Below are 25,919 nucleotides of genomic sequence, written 5' to 3' on the forward strand. Positions count from 1 at the left end.
TTCCAGAACTTCCACCCATAAAGTTGATGCTGAAGTAATTTATCATGGGTGAGGAAACTGAGGTAAACAGCTACTCCTCCAAGACATCATAACAGTAATTGAATTTCCTGTCATTGTTACAACTCTGACCATCAGGCTAATTCTGTAACACATAAATTATTTCTATTAACATTCATGTCGGTTTCTATCAAATTATGGCTGCGGGGAAGAATAGACAAATGCAAGGAGGACAGGTCTATTAGCCATAATAGCTTAGTGGAACCTGCAAGTACAAGAGAAGACACGAGGGAGATACCAGACACTAGGGGAAGGTTGCAACCTTCATGTGAGAGTGCCCAGAGCAGTAGGGTGGGGGGAGCCTCTGACCTGCAGGCCTAATAATTCCCCCAGCTGCACCTACCTGCCCAGCACCTGATGCTATATGTGACATCAGGTGTGGAGCAGGTAAATATCTGACTGGACTGGTTGCATTACAAAATTCGTCATGGGGAACTCCCTAGTCAGTGGGGTTGCTCTCAGTGCTGGTCAGCTGATTGGTGCTGAGAACACACCTTCAAAGGAACTCCCCTCAGCACTAATAAGGTATCTGGGTATGGAGAAGGATCCCCTTAGATGTCCCTTTGCACCTGCAACTGGTGCTGAGAGCACAGAGCATCTATCAGCACTCATCAACTGATGACACCACCCTTAAAGGAAGTTCTCTCCCAGCCGATGGGCACTGGCGAAAGCTCCTGCGAAGTCATCATCTAATGTAATAATGACCTCAGGTTTGGCCACTTGGCGTGGTTTCTTTGGGGTTGCTGGGGGAGGTAAAGATCCAGGCCTCCAGACAGATCCAGTTCTTTTACTCCTGACCTAGAGCATGAAAAAACTAACCCAGAAAATAAGTTTCCTGATCAGTCAGTAGGCACAAAAGAATAAATTCAAGGTACTAAATGAGCACCGTGTGCTTCTGTAAAGTGAAATTGAGATACAAAGACAACCACCTCTTTGCATTTCATTGCCTGTGGTGCAGTTAGCATTCAGTAAGTACAGCTGAATATATCAGAACACATGCATGCATCTTTTTTTCGACTGGCTGTTCGTGGAACAACAAAAGAGGTTCTGTAGCACCATAAGAGTCAGGGACATATATTACAGCATAAGACTGAAAGCTTATATAGTAATGGATTTAAGATGCCTGCTGCTTCCGCTGCAACAGACTTGGAGGATTCTCTCTCCCTCTGGAAATTGTCGGCGGGTGAGATGGGACTCGCCACTCGGACGACTCAAAATCATCAGCATCAACATCCCCCGAATCCCAACAAAACTCGTTTGCGCCTGCGCATAAATGAGCCGAACGTCTGGGTCCATGTGCTCGGCGGCGCGCATGCGCACGCTCCGCTCATCGCCGATGCCCTTCTTAGAGGCAGCCGAGGGAAGAGGCGGAGCCAGGTCTGGGAGGGGAGGAGGAAAAGTATGACGTACGTTGGAAAACGGGGGTGGGGGAACAGGAATTCATCTTGCGCGTGCGCAGAAGGAGTTGCCCCGCGGCGCGACGCTCATACACCCCTGACTCAGCCAGGGAGCGGCGGGTACGGAAGGGCGGGCTCGAGTCGGGCCGCGCGTGCGCACTTAGGAGCGGCTTGCCTGACGCCGCGCTCCTAAGCCCCGCCTTTCCCTCGCGGCCTGGAGCCCAAGATGGCGGAGTACGACTTGACGACGCGCATCGCGCACTTCTTGGACCGGCACTTGGTGTTCCCGCTCCTCGAGTTCCTCTCCGTCAAAGAGGTGAGCTTCCCTCGAGTCGCGGGGATACTGGGGCCCGTGAGGGGCTGAGCCGGGCAGCGTCTCCGGGAGCCTCCGTCGCTTCCCTTTGCCGGCCTCAGGCCAGGTCGAGGCCCAGGAGGCCTCTCCGCGCTGGTCGGGTTTCCGCGGCTCGCCCGGTCAGAACAGCTTCTTCGGCGGAAGGGCGCTGAGCCAAGGGAGAGCGGGGTTCAAATAAAACAAATAAAACAAAATAAAAGCCCTTTGACTGAAGGAAGGGAAGGACGCGCAGGCTTGGCTACAGAACAAGAAGGGCTCTCTGTGCATGTGCAGAGTGCACGACCCTTCTCTCTCATTCTAACCCAAACCCAACTGCTCTTCCGTTTTGGCATCGAAGCCTTTTCTTCTTCACGTGCCCCTTGAATACATGCGACTTCTGCGGAAGCGCGCCTAGGAAGGCCATGCCAGATGCGCTTGAAAATTGGGGAGCATCCATCGTGCGTACTAGGCTGCCTTACGAAGAGAGATTGAATGCTGGGGTGAAGCTCCTAAGCAAGGGCATGCGCACACTACAGCCCCCCCCCCCGTGTATTGCAAGACAGACAGGCGCGTGTACACACAAACATACGTGTAGAAGTCACTTCCTCCCAGATTCCCATTCTACTTAAATTAAGCAAGGTACCTGATGCCTTAAAGATGAACGCATTTATTAATGTGGATGAGAGTCCAGTCACAATTATCCCCTTTCTAGGGGCAGGGAGTGGAGACGGTCATGGCATTTTGGATGACTTGGATCATTAGCCATATTGCAGTCTTGGTTCAGATCAGACTGTGGGCCTTGGTTGTCCTGAAGCATTAACTTTAACTAAGAGTGAGGCAGGGGAAGTCCTTCTGCCTTTTTGATTTCCCTGTAGCTTTTGGTACCATCAGTCCTCTTGGACTGTGGTATTGGGAACAAGGGGTTCTGCTTTGCAGTGGTTCTGGTCCCAAAGTATTGTTGGGAGTGTGATTCTTGGTTCCCTGGTAGCTGTACATTGTATTCTCGGTAATATTTAATATCTATATGAAGCTGTTGGGAGCAGGGCATTTGGTGCAAGATGCCTTCAATATGCTGATATAACACAACTCGTATTTTTCATAACATCTGAATCAGGAAAGGCTGTGTGGGACCTGGACAGGTGATGGGAAGAGAGAAAAAATATATGGAGCTTGAATCCCTGTAGCAGGTGCTGTGAACGAGCGGCTCCTGTGTCAAGAGAAATTGGTCAATTGCATGCCCTGTTGCCTTTCCCCTGAAGGAGCAGGTGTACAGTGTGGGGGTGCTTCTAGTTCCAGTCACTGGAAGCCCAGGTAGCTTGGGTAGTTAGGAGTGCATTTTATCAGCTTTGTCTAGCACAACAGATGTAGTGATTTGGGCTGGGATAGTCTGAGTACAGTAGGCATTGGTCAAGATTACTGCAAAACACTTATGTGGGGCTTCCCTTGTGCTTGATCTATAAACTGCAGTTAGTACTGAAGGCTGCTGCATGATAGTTGACAGGAGTGATTGTCTTTCAGCATATTACGCTCTTTTCTGAGTTTTCAGAGCAAATTCAAAATGTTCATACATAAAAGTCCTTCACAGCTTGGAGTCAGTTGGCTTGAAAGATCAAATTATCCAACTGCTTTGATCTGACACTTTTATAAGTGCCCCATAACATTCATTCTATCGTTGCATGGAATCAATCCTGTAATGTGGTGCCATATATTAGGCAGATGGCTTTGTGGTATTGTTTTCAAAAACTTGGCTAAATACTTTTTTGTTTAGTTGAGGCTAATTATCTATATTTTTATAGTCTGTGTTTACTTGTTTTTAAGGTTTCATTTTATTGGTGTTTTATATCATTTTTGTAAACCACTTAGAGGTTTGTTGATGAGGTAGTATGTACATTTTGTTAAATAAAATAAGAGGCTAGGGCTACAAATCAAAATCATTGGTTCAAATCTCCTCTGTCACGAACTCCTCTTAGGGATGTCACATTAAACCATAGTTAAAAATAAACTTTGGTTTAACATGAGAACAACATGCTTGGAAGCCCCAATTCCTGACGTTGCTGTGCCAGGGAGAAGACAAACCAAAGGCTGACTTCCTGTTGCATGTGAACCAGTATTCATAGTTTCTTCCTCTCTAGGCAACAGGAAACTAGTCTCAGGTTTGTTTTGTTCCTAGCTCAGCAATAGCAGAAGGGAGGGAGGAGTGTGGTGTGCACTTTCTAGCAGGGTGCAGCAGCTTGCCGCTCCTTGGTAAACCATAGTTTATTTTTAACTGTCCGATCCATGCCACTCTCTCTCAAACCCCCATCTGGAATATGGAGGAATAATAAAATGAGGACCTGGACCCTGACGGTTTAGATAACTGCTGCCTAGTTGCATATGTTTTTTGGGCAGGGTGATTGAGAAGTGTGGTGGCTAGCAGATGTGTCTGGAAGAAGCAGGTTATCTAGACTCACTTCATTTGTGCTTCAAGCCTGGTAGAACATTGAAAAAGCCTGGTTCATTACACTTCTTGGGAGAGAGGGGAGTGTTTCCCTGTTGATTCTGCCCATCCTCTCAGCAGTGTTTGATACCATTGACCATAGTATTTTCTTGGAGAGACACTGTGTTGCAGTGGTTCCATTCATCCCTGTAGGACTGCTTCTTGACCCCATGGCATTTATATGGGTTCCTGTAGGGATTCATCTTGTCTTACATGTTATTTAAACAGCAGGCAGGAGTCATCCAGAGATTTCAAGTGCAGTGCCCTCAATATGCAGATGGCACCTGAATCTTCTCTTCATTTTATCTGAATGAGAAGAGGTTGCACATGTGCTGGACCAATATCTGGAGGCAGTGATGGGCTGGATGAAAGCCAGTAAACAAACAATCCTAATAGGATGGGGGTACTGCAGTTCAGTGGTTCCCTGGTCTAGAAATTAGGGAGATGGTCTGTTCTGGATAGAGTAGCACTCATCATGAAGGAGTAAGTGTATAACTTGAGAGTACCCCTTGATTTGAAGGTATTTTTGGAGGCCAAGGTGGCCTCAGTGTCAAGGAATGTTTAAGCCCATATTTGGTTGGTTTGTCAGCTTTGACCATTCCTGAATTAAAATAGCCTGGATTTTTGCAGCACCCTCCACAGGGGGCTGCCCTTGAAGAAAATGTGGAGTCTTCATGCAAGTGCAGACTGCTGCCACTAGTTTGCTGTCTTGGACAGTGAGGGGGAAACATATCACTCCTTTTCTGAGAACTTTGTACATACTATATGTTAGGCACCAAGCCAAATCCAAAGTATTTGTACTGATGTCTAACACCAAATACAACCTAGAATCCAAATAGTTGAAAAGGTGCCCCCCTGAATATGGCCCGACATGTTTGTTAAGCTCTGCAGAGTTGATGTTGCCGCTGATGAGTGAGAATTCTGGGGTGGTGGCACAAGCCAGGACCTTCTCTGTGACAGTTCCTTGTTTATGGAACTTCCTTCTGATGGACATAATATTGTCCCCTGAATAAATGGCATTTAGGTGCCACCTTATAACCTTATTTTGCCTGGCATTTGTTAGTTAATTGCACACTGTTGCTGAGAAAGTATATTGTTTGCTGCTGCTGTTTTTTAAATTTGTATATATTAGTTGTAATTTCATTTTGGGCTTCTGTATCTATGTATCATTTTATGAGCTGTTAGCCACCTGTGAGCAGGAGGAATGGTGGTGTGTAAGAAGTATAAATAATTTGTCGCACTTGGTTATTGCAAGGATTACAACCAGTTAGTGTACATGAAGTGCTTTTGAATGCTTGAAAGGCTATATATATGTAAAGTGCTAGCTTTACTTTTCATGATTTGGAGAGTACTCTGAAAGTAATGAAGTGCATTATGGCCCGGTGTGTTTCAAGTCAATAGTTTGCCTGAGTGCTCCTCCAATGGAACTGGACTAGCATCTCCTCCTGAAATACCACAATACTTGACGCAGCCCACAAGATCTGCTGTGGCATGTTAGTTAGGAAACAGCTAAGTTTCCAGTTTGATTTCTGCCTTTACTCTAAACACATTTGGAGACCTTCCAGGGTGGACTTGATTTAAATCATTTTTTTACAGAAAGACTCATTTTTGCTGGTATAATCTTAGTATTTACAACCAGATGAAGGTTTCATTTTTGGAATAATAAATTTTCAGAGTAGTTTTTACACTCATATAAAAAATTACTGATTTGGTTATACTGTTAGAAATACAAAGGCAGATAATTATGAAATTATTGTGAGGTTTAATAAGTTAACTGTTTATATTTGGACAACTTTTCTGCTGTACTTTATTGGAAGGAGAAAAATAATCATTTCCTTAATAACAACTTAAACAATTTAACTAAAACAATAACATTATAGCATATGTATCCATGTTTGTTAACTGATGTGGTTAAACGGTTTAAAAAAAAAACAGACTGAGTTTTAGCACACATGAAAAACTTAAAACAAATCCTTATTTCCTGATGAATAGCCTTTCATCTATAATGAAACTATAATGTAACTTAAATAGAAAACTATCTTTAGAAAGCTTTTTCCTCCAGAAGCATTTTATTTTAAAAATCAAATTTAAATTTAAAAAAATCGATTTAAATAAAAAATCATTTTTTTAAAGAAAAACCCATTGATTTTTATCCATCTTGAGACCTTCTTTCAGTCCTAGCACCCCTCACCCCCCAACATTCTGCAATATGTGACTAGTACAGTCATACCTCGGGTTGCGATCGCTGCGTTTTTGGGTTTCGGACGTGCCGAAACCAGGAAGTACCAGAACTGGTTACTTCCGGGTTTCAGCGCATTCACAGAAATACTAAATCGCACTTTGCACATGCGCAGAAGCACCGGATCACATCATGCATGTGCGCAGACGCAGCACTGTGGGTTGCGAACATGCCTCCCGCACGGTCTCATTCTGAGCCTTCAGTTCGGAGAAGACGATTATGATGACAATTGTAGTTGGAATGAAAAACTTTTCCATTTTCCCATGTGAACAGTAGATGACATCAAGTACTTTTTAATATTGATTTGTCTATGTGCTGATTAAATGCAAAGGTAGAAGAGTTGTATCAAGGCATTTGGAACAGAGCTGTATAAGGACATTTGGATAATAGTGTCCTTTATTTGACTGACTTGGAGAAAGGGTGTACTTATATTTAGTTTAGCTTGAATACCTGCAAGTTATTTGTTGAATACAAGTTGTTCCAGTAAAATATAACTCTGTTGATGCACTTTGTGCCTGCCTTGTTTTGAATAAACTGACACCTGTTATTATTAGAATCAATACATTCTAAAAGTATTTAGTTGGCATTTCAGGAATGTCTGTTGAATGGAAAAATAGTAGAAGAAATCATTCTTGAAAAACTATTGAGTTTTGGATAAAACCTTTCTTGGGGTACTTGAAGCAAATAATTTATTCATTACATTAATATATCGTCTTTCTGCCAAGGCAGTTTAGAATTTTAAAGGACTGAAATGATTTAACATGTAAAATTGGCCAGGTGACAAGGGCACATTCTGGCTGGATAAAGGTCTAATGTTGTCTTCACCTCCCTCCCTCAGTCTCTACTTCCTCCCCACAGGGCAGGTGGTGTCTGTTGGATCTCAAATACCCTTGTTCAGTCAGTTTGATTGGTTAGGATTGGAAATATATACCATACAATCTATAAGCCAATAACATTGGAGCATGATCTCATTTCTCTTAAATTCCCCTTGTGCCATCAATAATATACTTCTCAAAGTCTGTATGAATTCGTTCACCTTGTTATCTTGAAGGGCTATAAGTAAGTTTCAAGTGGCAGCAGGGTAAGGTCTGAACTAAATATTTTTACTATTGGCAGGGTCTAATTATAGAGCTCTGTTTGTTCTTTTGACTTCATTGTACTCAGTACTTTGATTGTGAGCTACCTTGGTAATTGTGCAAACTAAAGGGTGACATCTAAATGTTTAAACACACACTTTAAATTAAATAGAAAGTAATAGGTAATATTTAAAACCATTACTATTTTATTTCTTTCAGATATACAATGAAAAGGAACTACTTCAAGGAAAACTGGATCTGCTTAGTGACACCAATATGGTGGACTTTGCTATGGATGTCTACAAAAACCTTTATTCTGATGATATTCCTCATGGTAAGCTATCTACTTACAAATAAAACTGTGACAGGATCTACAGTCAACCCTCGTGCCTTAAAAATAATAAAGCCCACGACTTTAAGTTACTATCATGTACTGATCTTTAATGTTGACTAAATCCAAATTGTTTGTTTAAAAAATAATGTCATTTTGTTCTACCAAAGTTCTTTTTCAGTTCTATTCATATATTTTAATGTTTTGGCTTCTGAGTCCCACTGTCGGAACTGGTTTGCATGCCTCTTCCCACCCCAACACAGATTCTAAGACAAAAGACAAAGGGAGATGCATTTGTCTATTCTCAAGGCCTAGAGCCTATGTCTGCTTTGGGGGCGTGGGGAAGGGCCACATTGAAAAAACAGTTCTGGCCTGTCTCTTGTTGTGGTAGAGGCAGTGACCTCAGTGATGAATGGAAGGGTGGAGAGAATAAGAAGAGTAGGGAATGAGAAAGGACCCACTCCTTTCCCCACTTGTCAAAGTTGACATGCCTTCAGTTAGAATTATGTAAATATTACAAAGAATCGGTGTTAACCAGATGGCTCTTCTCTACTTCCATATTTCTTTTAATGACAAGATTTCCCTAAAACAGGGTATAGCTCATCTATATTGGATCCTTCCTTATCAGGCAAGTCATTCTTTATGCAGTGGGGTAGGAGGTGAGCCTTGATGCACATTGGTGGAATATTGGGACTCCCTGGAAAATGTCTCTTGTATTTGCCTGGATCTATCTGTCACTGAGGGATTTTGTCACACTTTTTCTGGTCTAAAATGTTCCCACTTAAATCTGTTCACATTCATTTTCTCAATGCACAGATTAAGTTTATATCCAAACTCTTCAATAAAATGTTTATGGCCTAAAATATTTATTAGTATTGTGGAGCTGGAGTCAAGTGTTCATACATCTAAACTGCTATATTCAAGCTTTTTTGCCCCTTCAAAAACATGGACACCATAAATATTCTAAAAGTTTGGTAAGCAAGTAGTACTTTTGATTTATTCAGGCTGTTGCTTGCTTTGTCTGAGCCCATTTGAAAACTTCACTTTTCCCCATTGCATTCAGAATGGGTGTTTAGATCGCTTTCTTGAATCTTGTGGGCTACTCTGCTGAGATACAGAGCAAGACACATTTAAACAAAAGATTTTATTGAACTAATAATTGTGTCTAACTGATTAGAACCTAGGTGAATAAAATTTGAGAATTCTAGGGTACACAGTATTATCTTGCTTGATTGACTATTGCTGACAGAACTTTTTGTATAGATGACTTAACTTAGTTTTTCTGTTTTTCTCATCAGCTTTGCGTGAAAAGAGAACCACAGTTGTTGCACAGCTAAAACAACTTCAGGCAGAAACTGAACCTATTGTCAAAATGTTTGAAGACCCAGAAACTACACGGCAAATGCAGTCTACTAGGTAATGCTTTTGGATGTTGCATTCCTGCAAAAGTTTGCAGAATTGCTACTTGAGTGTAATTGGATAATTTTTCAAGTTTGATCTTCTAATTGCGTGAACCTCAGTGCAATCCTATGCATGCCTACTCAGAAGTAAGTCTCCCAGTTGTAAATACCTTGTAAGTGTACGTAGGCTTGTAGCTTATGTAGCACTAGGATGGTTTATCGTCTAGATTAGAAATGGAAATAGTTCTGCCTATGTGCCCCTGATGTTCTGTTGATTTTAATTTGTGAAACCTAATTCAAACATTTTTGATATTCTTAACTTGAAAGTTCTTTCAGATGAGAGAGATTGACATGTATTCCACATGGGAAATTGAGTCTTTAAACCTCCATTTAGCTAATCATGTCTCATTCTCTAGACTAGAGCAATCAAGTGCTCTCCACATGTTTTGGACTCATCAGGTTCTCATCAGGCCCACCACAGCTATGTTAGCTGGGGCTCTTCGGAGTTGCAGCCAGAAACATTTGGGAAAGGTTGCACAGGGTAACTCGGATATTTCGACAATTGTATCCCATTGCCTTAGGATCTAAGATTTACCTTTACTTTTTTAAAAAAAAATATTATTTTATTAATTTTCCAAAAAAAAAAAAAAAAGCAACAATGCATATTCAAACATAGAAAAAAGTAGAGTTGACTTCCCCCATTTCCTTCCCTGGTTCCATTGTTTATCATCATACCGCATTTCCATTTTAAATGATAAAATCATTAAAATTACTTATTGTCCAAGTCTTTTTAAAATCCTGCTAACGTATTAACCTGTGTACATTACTTCTCTATATATGCAATAAAGTCCTCCCAATCTTCTTTAAATTCCTTTTCATCTCTTCCTTTTAATTTCAAAGTCAATTTTGCATATTCCATTAACTTCACTTGCCAGTCTTCTTTAGCTGGGACACCTACTTCTTTCCAATGTTGTGCAATAATATAGTGGTACCTCTGGTTGCTAACGGTATCCGTTCTGGAGGCCCTTTCGCAACATGACAAGAATGCAACCCGCAGCGGCACGTCTGCGCATGTGCGGGTTGCGATTTGCCGCCTCTGTGCATGCACATGATGTCATTTTGTGCTTCTGTGCATGCGTGAGTGGCGAAACCCAGAAGTAACCCTTTCTGGTACTTCCGTTTCGCCATGGGATGTAACATGAAGCGGACGTAACATGAGGTATGACTGTAAGTCTTTTTGCGGTCTTGGCATATCCACTCCTGTAATACCTAGTAGGAAAGCTTCTGGTTTTTTTAACAAATGTTATTTTAAACATCTTCAATTTATTATAAATCATTTCCAAGTACTTAACAATTTTGCAATCCCACCACATATGAAAAAAATGTCCCTTTTGTTGATTTACATTTCCAACACTTACTTTCTTTATTTTTATACATTTTTGCTAATCTCACTGGAGTTAGGTACCATCTATACATCATTTTCACATAATTTTCTTTAATTGCCGCACACGCAGTAAATTTTATTTCAGTTTTCCATCATTTTTCCCAATCTTCCATCGATGTACCTAGCCTTAATCCTGTTTATGTGGGAGTAAGCTTAATCAAATTCAGTTGGACTTATTACTGAGTAGATATCATTGGGATTGTGCTTTAAGTCCCCTTCTACCTTTTAAAAGCCAGAATGGAGGTCGTAATCAGTGAAAAGAAAAATTATTAACTATTATTACGTTCTGTTGTTTTGTATATTATGTTAAAAGCAACCCAGCTGGGGCAACCCACTCAGATGGGTGGGGTACATATGATGATGGTGATGTCTCTATTTCATGTCTGTGAGGTAACCTGATAGAAAGTGCCGCTGCTGCATCTGCCACTATTTCCATACCCTTTTTTAAAGCATCTGGTTTGGGGATTGCAGAGCTAGGTACTATCCCCTAAAAGGCTGTATTTGGTTCAGAGGTGACAGGTGCTGATTTCTACTGCAGAGGAAAAAGGATTACAAGTGACGGGACATAATAGGATGCTGTCTAAGGCAGAGAGATATTGCCCTTAACACTCTCCATAAAACAAGAGGAGGGTTATTGGACCCTGTGCCCATATTATTGAAAGTTAAATAATACCCAGCCGGTGGCGTGCAAAAATGCATGCTGCAGCAATGTAAGAGTTGGCCTTGAGTGAAAACTAATTCACTTGTACATATATGAAATGTAGAAAAATGAATTTGCTTTCAGTGAACAGAAATGTTTCTCTCTGTAATGTTTTTGTGTGATTTATAGCACTACAGTGAACTCTTCTTTATTACAGGGATGGTCGGATGCTATTTGACTACTTGGCTGACAAACATGGTGTAGGTATCAATTATTAAATCTGTAAAATTAAGTATGCATGATGCAAAATAAATGGACTTCAGATGTGAGAACTGGTCATGTGATTGATTGTGTCCTTCTGTGATGTATGTATATGTAGCCTGCCTTCTATACTGAGTGGTCCCAGGGTGGGTTATAAAAGCACAGTTAAATATTAAAATCATATACCTCTTTTATGCAATGGTTCTAAACTTATGGTGAGCAGCTATTTTAATGCTTAGTCTCACAGTGTGAGCTGTGAGGTGGAGAGAGATGTCTGTTTAGTGGGAGCAGAGTAATTCCATTGGCCATAAGTTAACCATTCTATTTGGGTATTGAAATCAAAGGAGTTACTCTGAGTATGTCTTAGTTAGATACAACCCTGTGTATTGATTGGTTCAAAAGGCATGCAAGCTGGAAAGCCCTCTGGCAAATACAACTAAAGGTTTTGACATCTACTGGCTAGATAAGTGATGAGAATTCAGTCAGCACTGAACTGGGCATGGCAAGTGAATTTTTAAAAGGGGAAATTGAGGCCTCTGAGTCACAATCTAGTCACCTGGTTATCAGTGCTGGCTGACATTACTAATGGCAAGTCTGAGAAAATCTCATTCTACCTTTTCACAAAGTCAAGTCTTAATTAGATTTTGTCCATTTCAGCATTGTCTAAGCATGCACAGAATGAGGGCTTCATTGTTGTGGTTGAAGTATAACTTTTTGAATGTTTCTGCAATGTAACAGACTTCCTGCAAGTTAAACAAAAACAGTTCTAGTATATTTGAGAAATAGGTTCTATTCTACCATGCTCCCTGCTATGGTGGCTTTGCACTTGGGGAGAATTCATGAGCCCCTACCATCAATAATTTTGTGCCCTCAGAACTTTGCCTCTACATTATTCCGCTGCATATTTAGACAAGACTGAACTACCTCCAAAGCAATTTCTTGAAACATTTTTGATATTTGTTCTGTTTGTCTTGCAGTTTAGGCAAGAGTATCTAGATACACTCTACAGGTATGCAAAATTTCAGTATGAATGTGGCAACTATTCAGGAGCAGCAGAATACCTGTACTTCTTTAGAGTATTGGTAAGTTTTTCTATATATAAATAATTTAAGATTATATTTTTAAAAAGTTTGTGGGCCCCAAAATGGACATCCATATGAGTTTGCTTTTTCCTCCTTTCATGGTAGACACTTTCTAGCAAAACCTCTAAATTATTGGCAAAATCACTGTTCCTTTTGTGTGTCTGTGTGTGTGTGATTTTTGAGAGCAAGTTGGAAATCTTATTCTTTCAACTCAGCTGTATTCAAACAGTGTACCTGCCTAAAGAGAAACAAAACTATTTCTTAGAATGGCACTGCTGCAATTAACTTAGTCTTTACCTCACTTGAGTCCTGTCTTTGTAACTGCAACATGAAAAGTTAGATGCTGACTTGGCTTTCAAATACCACACCAGTCCAGCCAGTGAGATCTAGCCACAAAGCTGTTGCAGATTCTTATTTTACCTATTGTACTTGATGAATATGTATGCAGATGGGGATGATTTATTTTTTATGACTGTAGCTTATTGCTTCACTGTTTTAATACTGTTTTATTTCATTGTGATTTTATTGCTGTATGTATTGTATAAGCTGCTTTGAGGTATCATTTGGGCTGGCAACAGGGCTTAAATATAGGAAAATAAATAAAAACATAAAATACATAGCAGAACATTTAATTTCTAAATTAATTACAGAAACAGAAAAGTGCTGAGGCACAACTAAAGTGAAGGAATTAGCTGGTAATGCTGAATTTAGTGGTTGCTTTTGAGAATTTTGTCAGTCTTTCCTTTTAATATCATGAAAGAGTTTGAGTAGTTGTCTTGTATTTTGGAAAGGGCTTATACCAATAGTTAACAAATGCAGCAACTTAGAACAACATGAAGAGTTGATTATTCATGTCATTTTGTGTGGTGATAAATTAAGAGAAAATCTAGGGCCGTGAACTTTTTGTGGCTGGTTGAATGAATGTTTAATTCTGTTTAGAAATGGAAATTAATGGTTGGGTAGACTGACATATTGAAGCTAGTCTATTCTAATATAGCCTTACCTGAAAATAGGTTACTAGGCAGTGCCAACTGAAGTTGTGCAGAGCTGAGTAAAAAATGGCATGTATGACCTTGTGCCCCGAACTTGAGCAAAGTAATGTCATCGTCTTTCCCCACCCTCAGCTAGGGGGGGATGAAAATACGTATGGTTCTAATATTATTTGAGGGTTCTGGAGTGTGTATGAATGACATTATTTGATATCCCCAACAAATTTAGTCTCTCTGATCTTTCTGAGCACAGCTTTCAGTTAAATGACAAAGCTTGTTACTGGGATGGAAGTATAATGATAATGAGGTAGCATTCAAGGCACAGCGACAACTAGCTGATGAGGCAGTAGTTAATGCTCAAATTTCAGAAACTTCAAGGGCAGAGGAAATACAGTTTAGGTGGATAGATCTTTCTGGAGACCTGGCAATGTTCAGTGCTTGATCCAACTTTTCTTTCTTTTTTAAATAAGAATTTCTTAGGTATTTTCTCTTCAGTCTTTCAGAATTTCAGTTATATTCTGTAGGTTTTAAAATAATGGTTAAATATGCAACTGTTACTGTTTTAAGAGAAGCTAGTTTACTTGTGGGCCAGTCACACTTCTTTGAAGTCTCTCAGCCCCACTCACCTCACAGAGTGTTTGTTGTGGGGGAGGAAGGGAAAGGAGAATGTTAGCCGCTTTGAGACTCCTGAAGGGGAGTGAAAGGCGGGATATCAAATCCAAACTCTTCTTCTTCTTCTTTGAGAAGAAATTTGTTTAAGTGAGATTTTTGAGAAACACATTCTATGAAAGTACCATTGTAATGGATTTGAGGCAAGAGTGTTGTTCTCTGAATGACTTGCAGTTTGGCCCTGTGTCAGCTAAAGCTGATTGACCCTAACTTGAAATTCAGTACAGTATTTTTTTCTTTTGCCACAAATGTGGACTTGTGTTACAGGGTGTCTTATAAATAGTAAGAAAGAATAAATGTTTTGCAACAACCCATGCTCAGCTGTAAGGGTGCATATTGTAATTCTACGAGTTCTCTATTATATAATGATATCTTAAGCTGAAATTACAGAAAGGGTCATGACACCCCCATAGCCATCCCTGTTAAGCAGTCTGTACAAGCCATTACTCTAGACTATAGTAGTCTGCTATAGGTTTTCCTCATTCTGATTAGCAGAGGTTTTCTGTAGAGCTGGTGGTTTTATTAGTTAAGCTTTAAACCCTTTTAAATTAGTGCGTGAAACCCCAAACTACCCTGAAGTATTGTTGACAAAGGAATCCTTATTGCTTGTATTGAAAGTTCTGTGCAGAAGCTGTGGCTGCCAATTCTCCAGGCTTTCCTGGTTTTTAAAATCTCCAGCTGAATCTCCTTGGAAATGCCTAGTGCTGCTGATTGTTTCCTAGAAAATCAAAACTGATTTGCTAAATGAAACACAGCTCATTCTCCCAAAATTGTGGAACAGGCATGTCAGTGGCATATTCTCTCTCTACTGGTGCCAGCAAGTCTCTAATCAAAATGTTTGACCTAGAGAAGTATTAAATTATTGTGGTTATTGTAATTGGATTCACTTATTTAAAACAGGTTCCATCAACAGATAGAAATGCTTTGAGTTCACTCTGGGGAAAGCTGGCATCTGAAATTCTGATGCAGAACTGGGATGCTGCCATGGAGGACCTTACAAGATTGAAAGAGACAATTGACAATAATGTGAGTTTATTTTTATTTACATATTGACAGATAGCTGGTGTGGGAAGAGGAATTGCAGCTGGTGGATGTTGGCAAATATTTAATATCACTTCACATTTTGCTCAAAATAGTTATGGTTAGCAGTGCTCTTGGAGTCTTTCTTTTTAGGCAACTTTTTCATGGTGTGCCTGGGAAGTCAGCTAAATCAACTGATTTGTTGATGATTCCCTACTGCTTAAAAGAAATGGGAATCTGGCTTTCAGAAGGGGAGTAGCAAGTGGCAAGATACAATAAAAGTTTAAAATCTGTGTAGAAAGAGTGTTTTTTAGGGCATATTTCTGTTCTCATACAGTGGTACCTCGGGTTAAGTACTTAATTCGTTCCGGAGGTCCGTTCTTAACCTGAAACTGTTCTTAACCTGAAGCACCACTTTAGCTAATGGGGCCTCCTGCTGCCACCGCGCCACTGGAGCATGATTTCTGTTCTCATCCTGAAGCAAAGTTCTTAACCTGAGGTACTATTTCTGGATTAGAGGAGTCTGTAACCTGAAGCGTATGTAACCCGAGGTACCACTGTATTACCATGGGTTACTAGAACTAAAGGTTGCCTACTTGTAAGTGGTAGAGGCTCTGAAGGGTTTAAGACAGGCACCTTTACCAGGCTGACCTGAAGACGTTAAGGATTGAATCTGGGATCTTTTGCATGCAAAACATGTTGTTCAACTATACCGTTCCACTATAGCATTTCAGAACTCATGCTGCCTCTGACTTTTGTCAACTGTGTAATGTCAGGAAGCTGTTGTGATGGCAGAGGGAGTGGGTCCCACCTCTCCTGGGGTGGCATCGTGAGCTGTGCCTCTGCAGTTTTGCAGCAACTCCTTGCTATTGCTTGCAGGCAGAGGAGGCAGTAGTATGCAGAGTTACGGTACTGGCTGGGCACTATGTTGAATGATTTTTCCTGGTTGGTATGGTAGTACACAGGACCTGTACTTGGGACTCTGTTGTCTAGCCTACTAACAATTGGAGGCCAGAATACATAGAATTGGCTTTCTGCCTTTCCAAAGCCAGGAAATTGTGCTCAGTGCTGTGGCAGTGGGGGAAATAACTGATGAGTTTTGCCACTCAACTATCATCATCATCATCATCATCATCAGTTAGTTGCTTTATTTCTCCCAGGGCAGCCCAACACAATTTATAACCAATGTACTGCTCACCAGAGCTAAGTGGCAATTTATATGGCTAGTTTCTTTTGGCACGCCCATTGAGTCAAATTCAGATTGTTCAGAAATCTTGGGTTAAAATGGGCTAGAAGGGAGAAATTAAAAACCATTATGCCTGGATAACTGAAGTTTTTAATGTTTGATGTATATTGTATTTTTAATATTTTGTTGGAAGCCACCCAGAGTGGCTGGGGAGACCCAGATGGGCGGGGTACAAATAAATTATTATTAAATAAATTATTATTATTATTATTATTAATACTAAAAATTACATGAGAGTTTTCTGTCCCTTCCACCCCCTGTAGCCACTGCTACCTCTGAATTCACAGGGGTGGAGACTATCCTGGAAAATGGGCATTTTGCTGTGGGGGGGGGGAAATGTCCCTCCTGTAAACTTAAGTTTACTTAGGATCCAAGAACTAAAATACTGTAAATGTAAACTTTTCAGTAAAATACCTTTCTATTTTTTCAGTCCGTCAGCTCTCCTCTCCAGTCTCTTCAGCAGAGAACATGGCTCATTCACTGGTCTCTCTTCGTTTTCTTCAACCATCCTAAAGGCAGAGATAACATAATTGATCTTTTTCTCTATCAGCCCCAGTGAGTTGATATATACCTACAAAAATAAAGGGGATGTGTAAGAATGTAGTAATCCAGTTTTCTGCCCTGATGATGTTAAACATTCCTACATACTTTAGAAGGTTGTTCTATGCCTTTGAATTGAAATGTAGTGTTGTATCCTTTCCACAGTTTTGAGGCTACAGTATAGCTCCATATACTATTACACTTTTAAAAATTGGTATGTCTACATAAACATGCATAGAATCTGGCTGGAAGCATGTGAAGCCCAGACATTTAGGAAACAGAAGTAAACTCTTAAATCTAAGGAGTTGAATAGAAATTTGATTACATTTATGAAGTTAAGTATAACTCTTGACAAAAATGAAAGGTACTAATAGAAAGTGCTTCATGTTACATTACCGTAGAAACTTAGCTATGTGATTAGCAATTTGATACTTGATGTGCCAAGTTTAAAGGTTTCTGCTGTACTATGATGCATCAAATACTGAAGGGATGAATATTACAGGTACAATCCTTTTAGTGGCAACTACCATAAACTTGGAAGAGGCATTATTTCATAGGTAACTTCATCTTGGCATGATGTCTCTGATATTGTATTACATTTAAAGTTGCCACAATGAATTTTAAGAGTACAGTCTATTTCAGTGTAGTTGGGTGGTGATGTCAGTGTTGCATGAGGTAATGCACTGATTCATTGCCATCTTCTAGTGTTTTTCAAGGACATATGATTCATCTGTTGTAGCCATTATATGCATTATAGACAAATAGTACGCGTGAATTAATCTCGACTGAACTGTCCCGGACAACCTCTACTCCGAATAATTTTATTGCACTCTTATTATGATGGCAACTGTTTCCACTTAAGTTTGCACCCATTTTCCATATTCAGTCAATCCTGATTTGTTCTGGAATACTGTTTTTGCCTAATGCCATAGAATTCATATTTTGTGCAACACCACATTACAATTTAGGAGGTTAAATTTGTGTGGAATTTAGTGTATATTTTGTCTATCATTTACCATCTCACAATTTGGTTTGAGATGATGATTTTGATTTACATTCTGCCTTCCTTCCAGTGCAGCCTAGGGTGGAGGAATGGCAACAGAAACAAAACATGAAAAAACAACAAGTAAAAGTAGCTAAAAACATTCCTATAGCATTTAGCATACAGTACAATCTCTTTGAAATTGATAACGTTTTATGAGAGTAACCAATTTTAAGTAACATAATAACATAGTATGCCCATTAAGGAAATGTCCTGAATTTGCAACAAACTGAAAAGCAGCCAAATGTTACCACCAACTCTGCTGTCTAGCTTAAACTTAAAATATTTATGATGTTCTTGAAATTGTATACTCCTGCTCAATAGTCTTACTTGTTATAGAGAGTTCAAAAACATTTGCTGATGGTTAGATTGGTAAACTTGCCTCAGGGTTCAAATATTACAACGAGAGCTTGATTTGATCTGTGATCAGTTGATTCTAACTGATGGGAGACAATATTAAACTTAGTTTTACTCAGGGCAGGACCATTGAAATTAATGAACATTACTAAGTTGGTCCATTAATTTTGCTGGGTCTACTGGGAGTAAAACTTAAATTGAATGCCACCCTTAATGTAAAAACAGGCCTTTCTCAGTGAGGATAAAAATATAAACAAAAGGATCAGCATTTATGGGCAAATGCCAGAGCACAGGATCTTGTAAGAGACACTGGCAGCTTCCTACTTTTTCCTGTTTTTTGTGGGATGAGGAAAACAAAAGCTGTTTAGGGAAGTTTTTAATGTTTGATGTTTTATTGTGTTTTTAATATTATGTTGGCCCAGAGTTGGCCCATAAACTGCCCAGAGTGGCTGTGGAGACCTGGCCAAATGGGTGTGGTATAAGTAATAAATTACTACTGCTACTACTATAAAAACTGCTGGAGCTCCAGTAGGCAAGGCTTTTTCCTCTTCTGACTTTTTGGCAGGTGGAGAACCTGAGTTTTCTTATATTCTGCTATCCTTCAAAATTTCTGCTTCTCACTCTACAAAACATTCTGCTTGTGCAGGTATCTTAATGCAATTCAGACAATGTGCCCACATATTCTTCGATATCTGACTACAGCAGTAATAACAAACAAAGATGTTCGGAAACGTAGGCAAGTGCTGAAAGACTTAGTCAAGGTTATTCAGCAGGTAAGGCATACTTTGCTCATACTGCTAATTATAAAATGCCTACTTCCTAAGTATGACTGTATTTGAACAGAGGCTGTGCGCCTTACCAGACTGTTGCTATTATGGGGTGGGATCAGTCACATGCCAACAAATTCATGTTGTGCAATTATCACTGATTAGGAGGTCTGGCACAACAAAACTGCTTCCTCAAAAGATCAGACTTTTTATGATACAAGAAGTAATGGGAAAATCCACTGGAAAGTATGGGATAGCACTTGATTTGACGCAATAGGATCTAATCTCTCTGCAAACAAATCAGGATGAATGCTCAATTAACAAGCACCTGGAAGCACCTATACCAAGTTGAAACTTTGTTTTTAGTAGCAACATCAAAAGCTTGTAAGAAGCTTATTATAATAATTCGGGATGAGTTCTGTGGTGCCCATTGGTGCCAAGTTGGGGACTCCAGCGATAAGTGATTTTTTGATACAAATGTTTGGGGGTATAATTTGGAGTTACTCACACAACTATTCTTCACTATGCAGGAATCCTATACCTATAAGGACCCAATAACAGAGTTTGTAGAGTGTTTGTATGTGAACTTCGACTTCGATGGAGCTCAGAAAAAGCTGAGAGAATGTGAATCGGTAAGAGTTTTGTTAAAAGATTACACTTGTTAATAACAAAGAGCCTATATGTTGGCCACGGATTCATTATATTGCCCCAAAACAAAAACCTCCATGTATTCATAATCTCTTGTTTAAAGTGTCAGTTAATGTTTGAGAGAGCTGGGAATATTGGGGAAATGTGCTGCTACCAGTAACACAGTAGCTTGAGATGGCTCAGATCTGGGGCTACATGATTAGCATCCTGCTCATCTAATCTTCAACCTCAGCAACCTAACACTAGATTGTCTGGGGCTAGGTGAGCTGAAAACTTCCTCAGTCTCATCAGTACAGTGTTTTGAAGGGTATTTTTACTTCTTTCTCCCAGTGGTCTGTGGGAGAATTCAAGGGGTTAATTGAGGTAAGGGTATGTATGTTTCATACTGTGAATCCACAGTCCTAATTTTACCTTTCCTTTCAGGATATTTTTAAGGGCTTGGCGTTTGTAACTGAGTGATTGTCAGAGCTTTGGCGTTTTTCTCACCCTTTTAATTCCTGTATGGCTTCTTGCAGGTTCTTGTGAATGATTTCTTCTTGGTGGCATGTCTGGAAGACTTCATTGAGAATGCTCGTCTCTTTATATTTGAGACTTTCTGCCGCATCCATCAGTGCATCAGCATAAAGTAAGAAAACTAAAAGCTCAGTAGGAAAACTCTCTTAGTTTGGTAACACATTGTACTTAACGGATAATGTCATGAAGTTGCTTCAATAGTGGTTGAATTGTAAGCTAAAAAGAACTAACAGTATGGCAACATTCAGCCATCGTACTAAACCAGGGGTGATGGCGCCCTGTAACTAGCTTTCATCCAGGGGTCTGGGTTCTTCCCTCTAGCCCATAGGGAGCAGCTGAAGGGATAAAGGGCCTTGAAGTTGTGCAGTTGCAGGTCCTTGTTTTATTTATTTGAATAATTTGTATACTACTTCATATTTCAAAGAAATCTCAGTGGTTTGTATCCTAGAAATGCCACAAAGATACAACAATAACATTTTAGATAAGAAGAGTTGCATGACACCTTAAACATTGATGTAATCTGAAACAACATATGGGAACCATAAGAACTACTGTCAGATCTAAAATTCAGCAAAGAAACCAGCCCACCCATCAAATATACAAGCAGTATATTTCAGAAACAACTGATTATACCTTTAAAAATAACACAGAAAGTTTGACATCACCGTGGGCTACCTACAGGAGCAGTGAGTTAAAATTACTTTAGATGTTGGAGATTTGTTAAGTGCCTTCAATGTTCTGAAAAATTAATGGAAAGAAAATCTTGTTCTGTGCCATTATGATCCCAAAGGGTATCATTCCGACAAAACTTTTGAAAGTACTATCTGCTCATCTTAACTTGCATGTGTGTGCTTGTTTGTGTCAGTAGGCACATATAAGTGGCCCTGACCAGGAAGGGAGAGCAGAGATTCCCATGTCTCGTTAGGTGTGGTGCCTTCTACTAAATATTTCAGAGCTTTATTGCAGAAGTCATAAACCATACATCCTGAAAGTTTTCTCTTTCATCTTCACCATTATAGTCGGCCAGTGTGTGAGAGGCTGGACATGTGAATTTCAGATCTTCTCTCAAAATTGCCACATCATGCTGACCTGTTAGGATCAAACTTAAAAGTGCAGTTCCTCTGCACTAAGTTCCTGGCTTCAGACAAGAGCAGTGATTGAAGCTATTAAGTGTATATAGACATGACTGTTGGGGAAGAAATATGAATAAATCAATGCAGTTCAGGGAGGAAGTGCGTTTGACTGAGTCTTCTTGCTTGATTAGTCATTGTAACCCAATGGATGGTACAATTTGTTTTCAACAACAGTACAGCACCTCAAACCAAAGAGACACAGATCAAACCTTAATTTTCATGCAACCCCACACCTAAAAATAAATAGCTCAGTCAATATATTTAAAACTGTTTTCTGAATAACTATTGAGGGAGTATGAGATATTTTTCTAAAATGAGATAAAATAATTAAAACTGATTAGCAGTTCAGTTTGGAACCTCAGTATTAGGGACCAGGATAAAAATTCGTAAATAAATATGCCTAATCTGGTTTCAGAGTTACTGTTTCCATATGGTCTTTCATATTATTCTTTAGACAACAAATTTGAACATCTGAAGGGGCAAGTAGAAAGATGTGAGGGCAGTCCTGCCCTTTCAGTGATACTGTGTGAGCTCACTGGCCAATGCACAACCACCATTAGTTTGAAGCAAGATGTCTCATGTGTAGGATTTTAACCTGAGGAGGGGGAAACACTTTTAACAAATTACTGGGTAGTTGAAGTTCCACGGCTGAGAGAATAATCCTGCAAATTTAATAACTTAAAAGTATGTTGTCTTAACACAGGCAGCCAGAAGGCAAAGTAACTAAACTTCAGTAGAATGTAGACAGAGATTGCATTAGGGAATGATTAAAACAGAGGTTCCAGTGTAGCATGTTGGCCAGGTTTCAGGTTAAAAACAGTGAGCATTTCTGAAGTCCAGCAGCTAGGGGAATTTTCAAGTTTATAATTCTCAAGGAAATGAAGCACCAAAAAGGAGAGAGCCCAAAACTTATTAGAAAGCCACAGGAAATGCCATCTGCAGAGTGTCTGTTGACAAAGCAGCAGATCTGGGCTGGCTCTTGTAAAGAATAAGAAACTGAGAAAACATTGGACATAAAGTGACCTCCTTGAAAGAGCGATCATATTGTTACAAACCTATGTCTGACTCTCAGATATTGGGAACAAGTGTTCTGAGGCAACACATAGAAATGCCATCTGCCCAGTGCTTTATTACTAATTGAATTAACATGAAACCCATCCCTGCAATGGTTTACTTTGTCAAAAAGCAGGCAGACATTTAGCAAATGAAAAGTAGTGTAGAGAGTCCTTTTATAGTGTGTGTTGCTGTCCTAATGATTAGCTACTTACCTAACCAAATCTAATTCCTTCTAATTTCTGGCCCATTATAATTGGCCTTCTCCTTCATAAATTTAAACTATTGTGACTAGTGTAACATGGTTTTTAAACAGTGTACATGAAATGATCTATGAATCTCTCTCATTTCTAAAGGGTTGTGTTATTAGCTGCTCTCAACATGAATCAGATGGACAGTGAAGTGTTTCACACAATAACATCAGCTTATTTCTATGAATACCTCTCGGTTGTTTTGTTTTTCTTTTGTAGTGTAAATGGGCAGATGAGTCCACAGTGGATCAAACTTTATGAATTGTAAACAGTCGGCCAGTTGTCTCCCTGATGCTAAATTTAAAGGGCCTTTATATGTGTTAGGATGAATTTTAACCTAGAATATTCTGTGGTTCAAAAAGGTGTTTTCGCTTTTCTATGTATCCCTCTCTTGTTGCTGTCAGCTGTTAGAATACCAGTGTTTAAAACAGGCTAAAACACTGCAAAATTTGCAAAGATGCTGGAATCATCAGGCATATTATTTACAATTATTTAGCATGTTCTCTAATGTTTCAAACTTTATTAAGTGTATTTTTTCTTCTTCTTCAGTATGTTGGCAGATAAGTTAAATATGACCCCTGAAGAAGCTGAGCGATGGATTGTGAATTTAATTCGGAACGCAAGGCTTGATGCCAAGATAGATTCAAAATTGGTAGGTTTCCCATTGCATTGCACGGCATAATCTGATTTATTAAGGGGAACTCTTAAAACTCATTACTAGCTGCAAGATCTCATGGCTACAGTATCCTGCCTAATTCTGTATTTTTGTTGGCTTTCCCCCCTGCTGCTGCTGCTGCATTGAGTAACATTTAGCCCAGGGATGGGGAACCTGTTGCAACTCCCTTCAGTATTTGCCAGCATGGCAAATGGTCAAGTATGATGGCAGTGGTAGTTCCATTATTTGGAAGGCCACGGGTTCCATGTTTTTGAAAATGTGGTCACTTATTTTGTGACATTTTGGTTGTTCCTAATACAGTTGTTGCCCAACTGGATTTTACTGAAGGGCTTTTTGCTGACTCCTGCTATCTTCTCCCCTCCCCCATGGCCCTGCAGCTCAGTATTTTATACTAAAATGACCTTTAGCACTTTTTAAATGAGGAACAAGAGTACACCACTCCAAGATGCATGGAATGGGTGGCTTTAGATGAATATTTTAGATGTATACCTGAGTCATGCAACAAAATGCTGCTCAGGGTGCCAGGCTCTGCATTTCATGAACTCTACCATGCTCAGTTCTTATTGGGCTGCTTTGTGTTCTCTCCCACCCTGCCCCACCACCTTTGCAGGGCTTTTCCTGAAGTTTTTGGACTTATGCCAACCTATAAGTCCCCCCAAGCCTGCTGCTACTTCTGCCTTATGCATGGATGTTGCCATTTTAGATACAATCTCAGATTGATGGATTTGATTATTTTGGCCATATTTGATTTGCCTCTATTATTATTTTGTTTTGTGTAGACGCATTATGTTTCAGCTTGTTAGTCTGATCTGAATTTGCTTATAATGTAGTGGGGCAGGGTTTTGAAGCTGGGGGAGGGCATAGAAGATCAAGGATGTGATAAGTACTTTATAATTACTTTCAGCATGTTCCTAGTCTCACTGTCGCCTCCTACCCCCCAACCCCTCTACATTCTCATGTTAGGACTCCCGGCATTTAAGCAGAGATTTGGTGACCAAATCCCCAGGAGAAAGTGTGCTTTTTGTTCACCTGTTTTCAGCTCTTGTCCCAAATTAATTGGTACATTTAGGGATGGGTTGAGATGCAGATCAGAAATTTGTTGAAGGATAAATACAGTACTAGAAAACTTACATATGCCTTGTGTATGCTAACCAAGTATAGAATGGGGTGAGATGGATTTTGTAACATTCGCTAAACATCAAGAGTATTAGAAAGTTAACGGCAACCCTGTTCATCAATGACGTAAATATGAAGGGAATAAAATCTCCATCAATGTGTATGCCCATAAGTTTCCTTCCATAAGGAAGGCAAATAATACCCTGTAAATTTTGTATCCCGTACAAAACCTGTTTTCAGCATTTGAGGCAATATTTGTGTATATTTTTTGTAGGGCCATGTTGTTATGGGAAACAATGCAGTATCACCTTATCAGCAAGTGATTGAAAAGACCAAAAGCTTGTCTTTCCGGAGTCAGATGTTAGCTATGAACATTGAGAAAAAACTGAACCTAGGCGGTAGGGCTGAGGTAAGTCCATGTTGTCCTGCCAGTATATTATTAATTTAAGTAGAAATCTCCAAAATGGAAATTCATAAAGGATTACAGTGAGATGGTTAAATATAACTTGCTTGTCTCTAGGGTTGGAATATGGAATAGGTTTATTTTATTTATTTATTAAAAGACTACTGTACCACTTTTCATTTATGGAAAGAAATACCAAAATGATTCAGAGTAAAAAAAAAAAGTGAGAGAGAGAGTAACAAATCCAGTAGAAGCAATAATCAGTACAAATCACAGAAAGCAGCATTAATAATATTAAGGGTCATGGAAAGCCTGCATGAAGAGGGGTGTTTTCAATTGGCAACAAACACCCCCTGCAGCTGTTGCTCCCTTGGTCTCTGGGGGAGCATTCCACATGGTGGACACCACAACAAAGAAGAAAGTCTAGTGCCCCAAAGTTCTTGAAAGTAGATTCATGTATACACTGCTAAAGTTATCCACAGCAACGTGTGTTACTCTGACTAAAGCAGATTTAGAAATATTTTCCAAATAATTAGTTTTTATTAGCTTTGAATGCCAAACACTTTGTGTCCTGACTTTCAAATTTGCTTCTTCTTTTTAAAGGCACCTAATTGGGCTACTCAAGACTCTGGCTTCTACTGAAACACTTCTCGGGAAGAAAGACAACTTGATAAGAACTTTAATTACGTACTGTTTTGAAGAGGTGGCAATTATGTGGACTTTGCAGCACATGTTGATTTGAATAAAATTGGCTACTTTTAA

At 39.6% G+C, this 25,919-nt stretch overlaps 1 protein-coding gene across 1 annotated transcript; it reads left to right on the top strand.

Annotated features, from left to right (window-relative positions):
• The first annotated feature begins 1,611 nt into the window (after positions 1-1,611).
• Positions 1,612-25,919, top strand: EIF3E (eukaryotic translation initiation factor 3 subunit E). Its single transcript, XM_081012706.1, has 13 exons — positions 1,612-1,770; positions 7,796-7,910; positions 9,206-9,323; positions 11,609-11,651; positions 12,630-12,734; positions 15,293-15,418; positions 17,089-17,213; positions 19,244-19,370; positions 19,895-19,996; positions 20,528-20,637; positions 23,512-23,614; positions 25,029-25,163; positions 25,761-25,919. The coding sequence occupies exons 1-13, from the start codon at positions 1,681-1,683 to the stop codon at positions 25,797-25,799; spliced, it is 1,338 nt and encodes a 445-aa protein (XP_080868832.1). The 5' UTR covers positions 1,612-1,680; the 3' UTR covers positions 25,800-25,919.

This window comes from Podarcis pityusensis (genome assembly GCF_964106645.2).
Source record: "Podarcis pityusensis genome assembly, chromosome: 7".
Lineage (NCBI taxonomy): Eukaryota > Metazoa > Chordata > Lepidosauria > Squamata > Lacertidae > Podarcis > Podarcis pityusensis.

Coding starts and splice junctions, on each gene's coding strand:
- EIF3E (XM_081012706.1), top strand. CDS start 1,681: ATGGCGGAGTACGACTTGACGACGCGCATCGCGCACTTCTTGGACCGG. Junction 7,911..9,205: donor TTCTGATGATATTCCTCATG/GTAAGCTATCTA, acceptor TTTTCTCATCAG/CTTTGCGTGAAAAGAGAACC. Junction 15,419..17,088: donor AAGAGACAATTGACAATAAT/GTGAGTTTATTT, acceptor CTATTTTTTCAG/TCCGTCAGCTCTCCTCTCCA.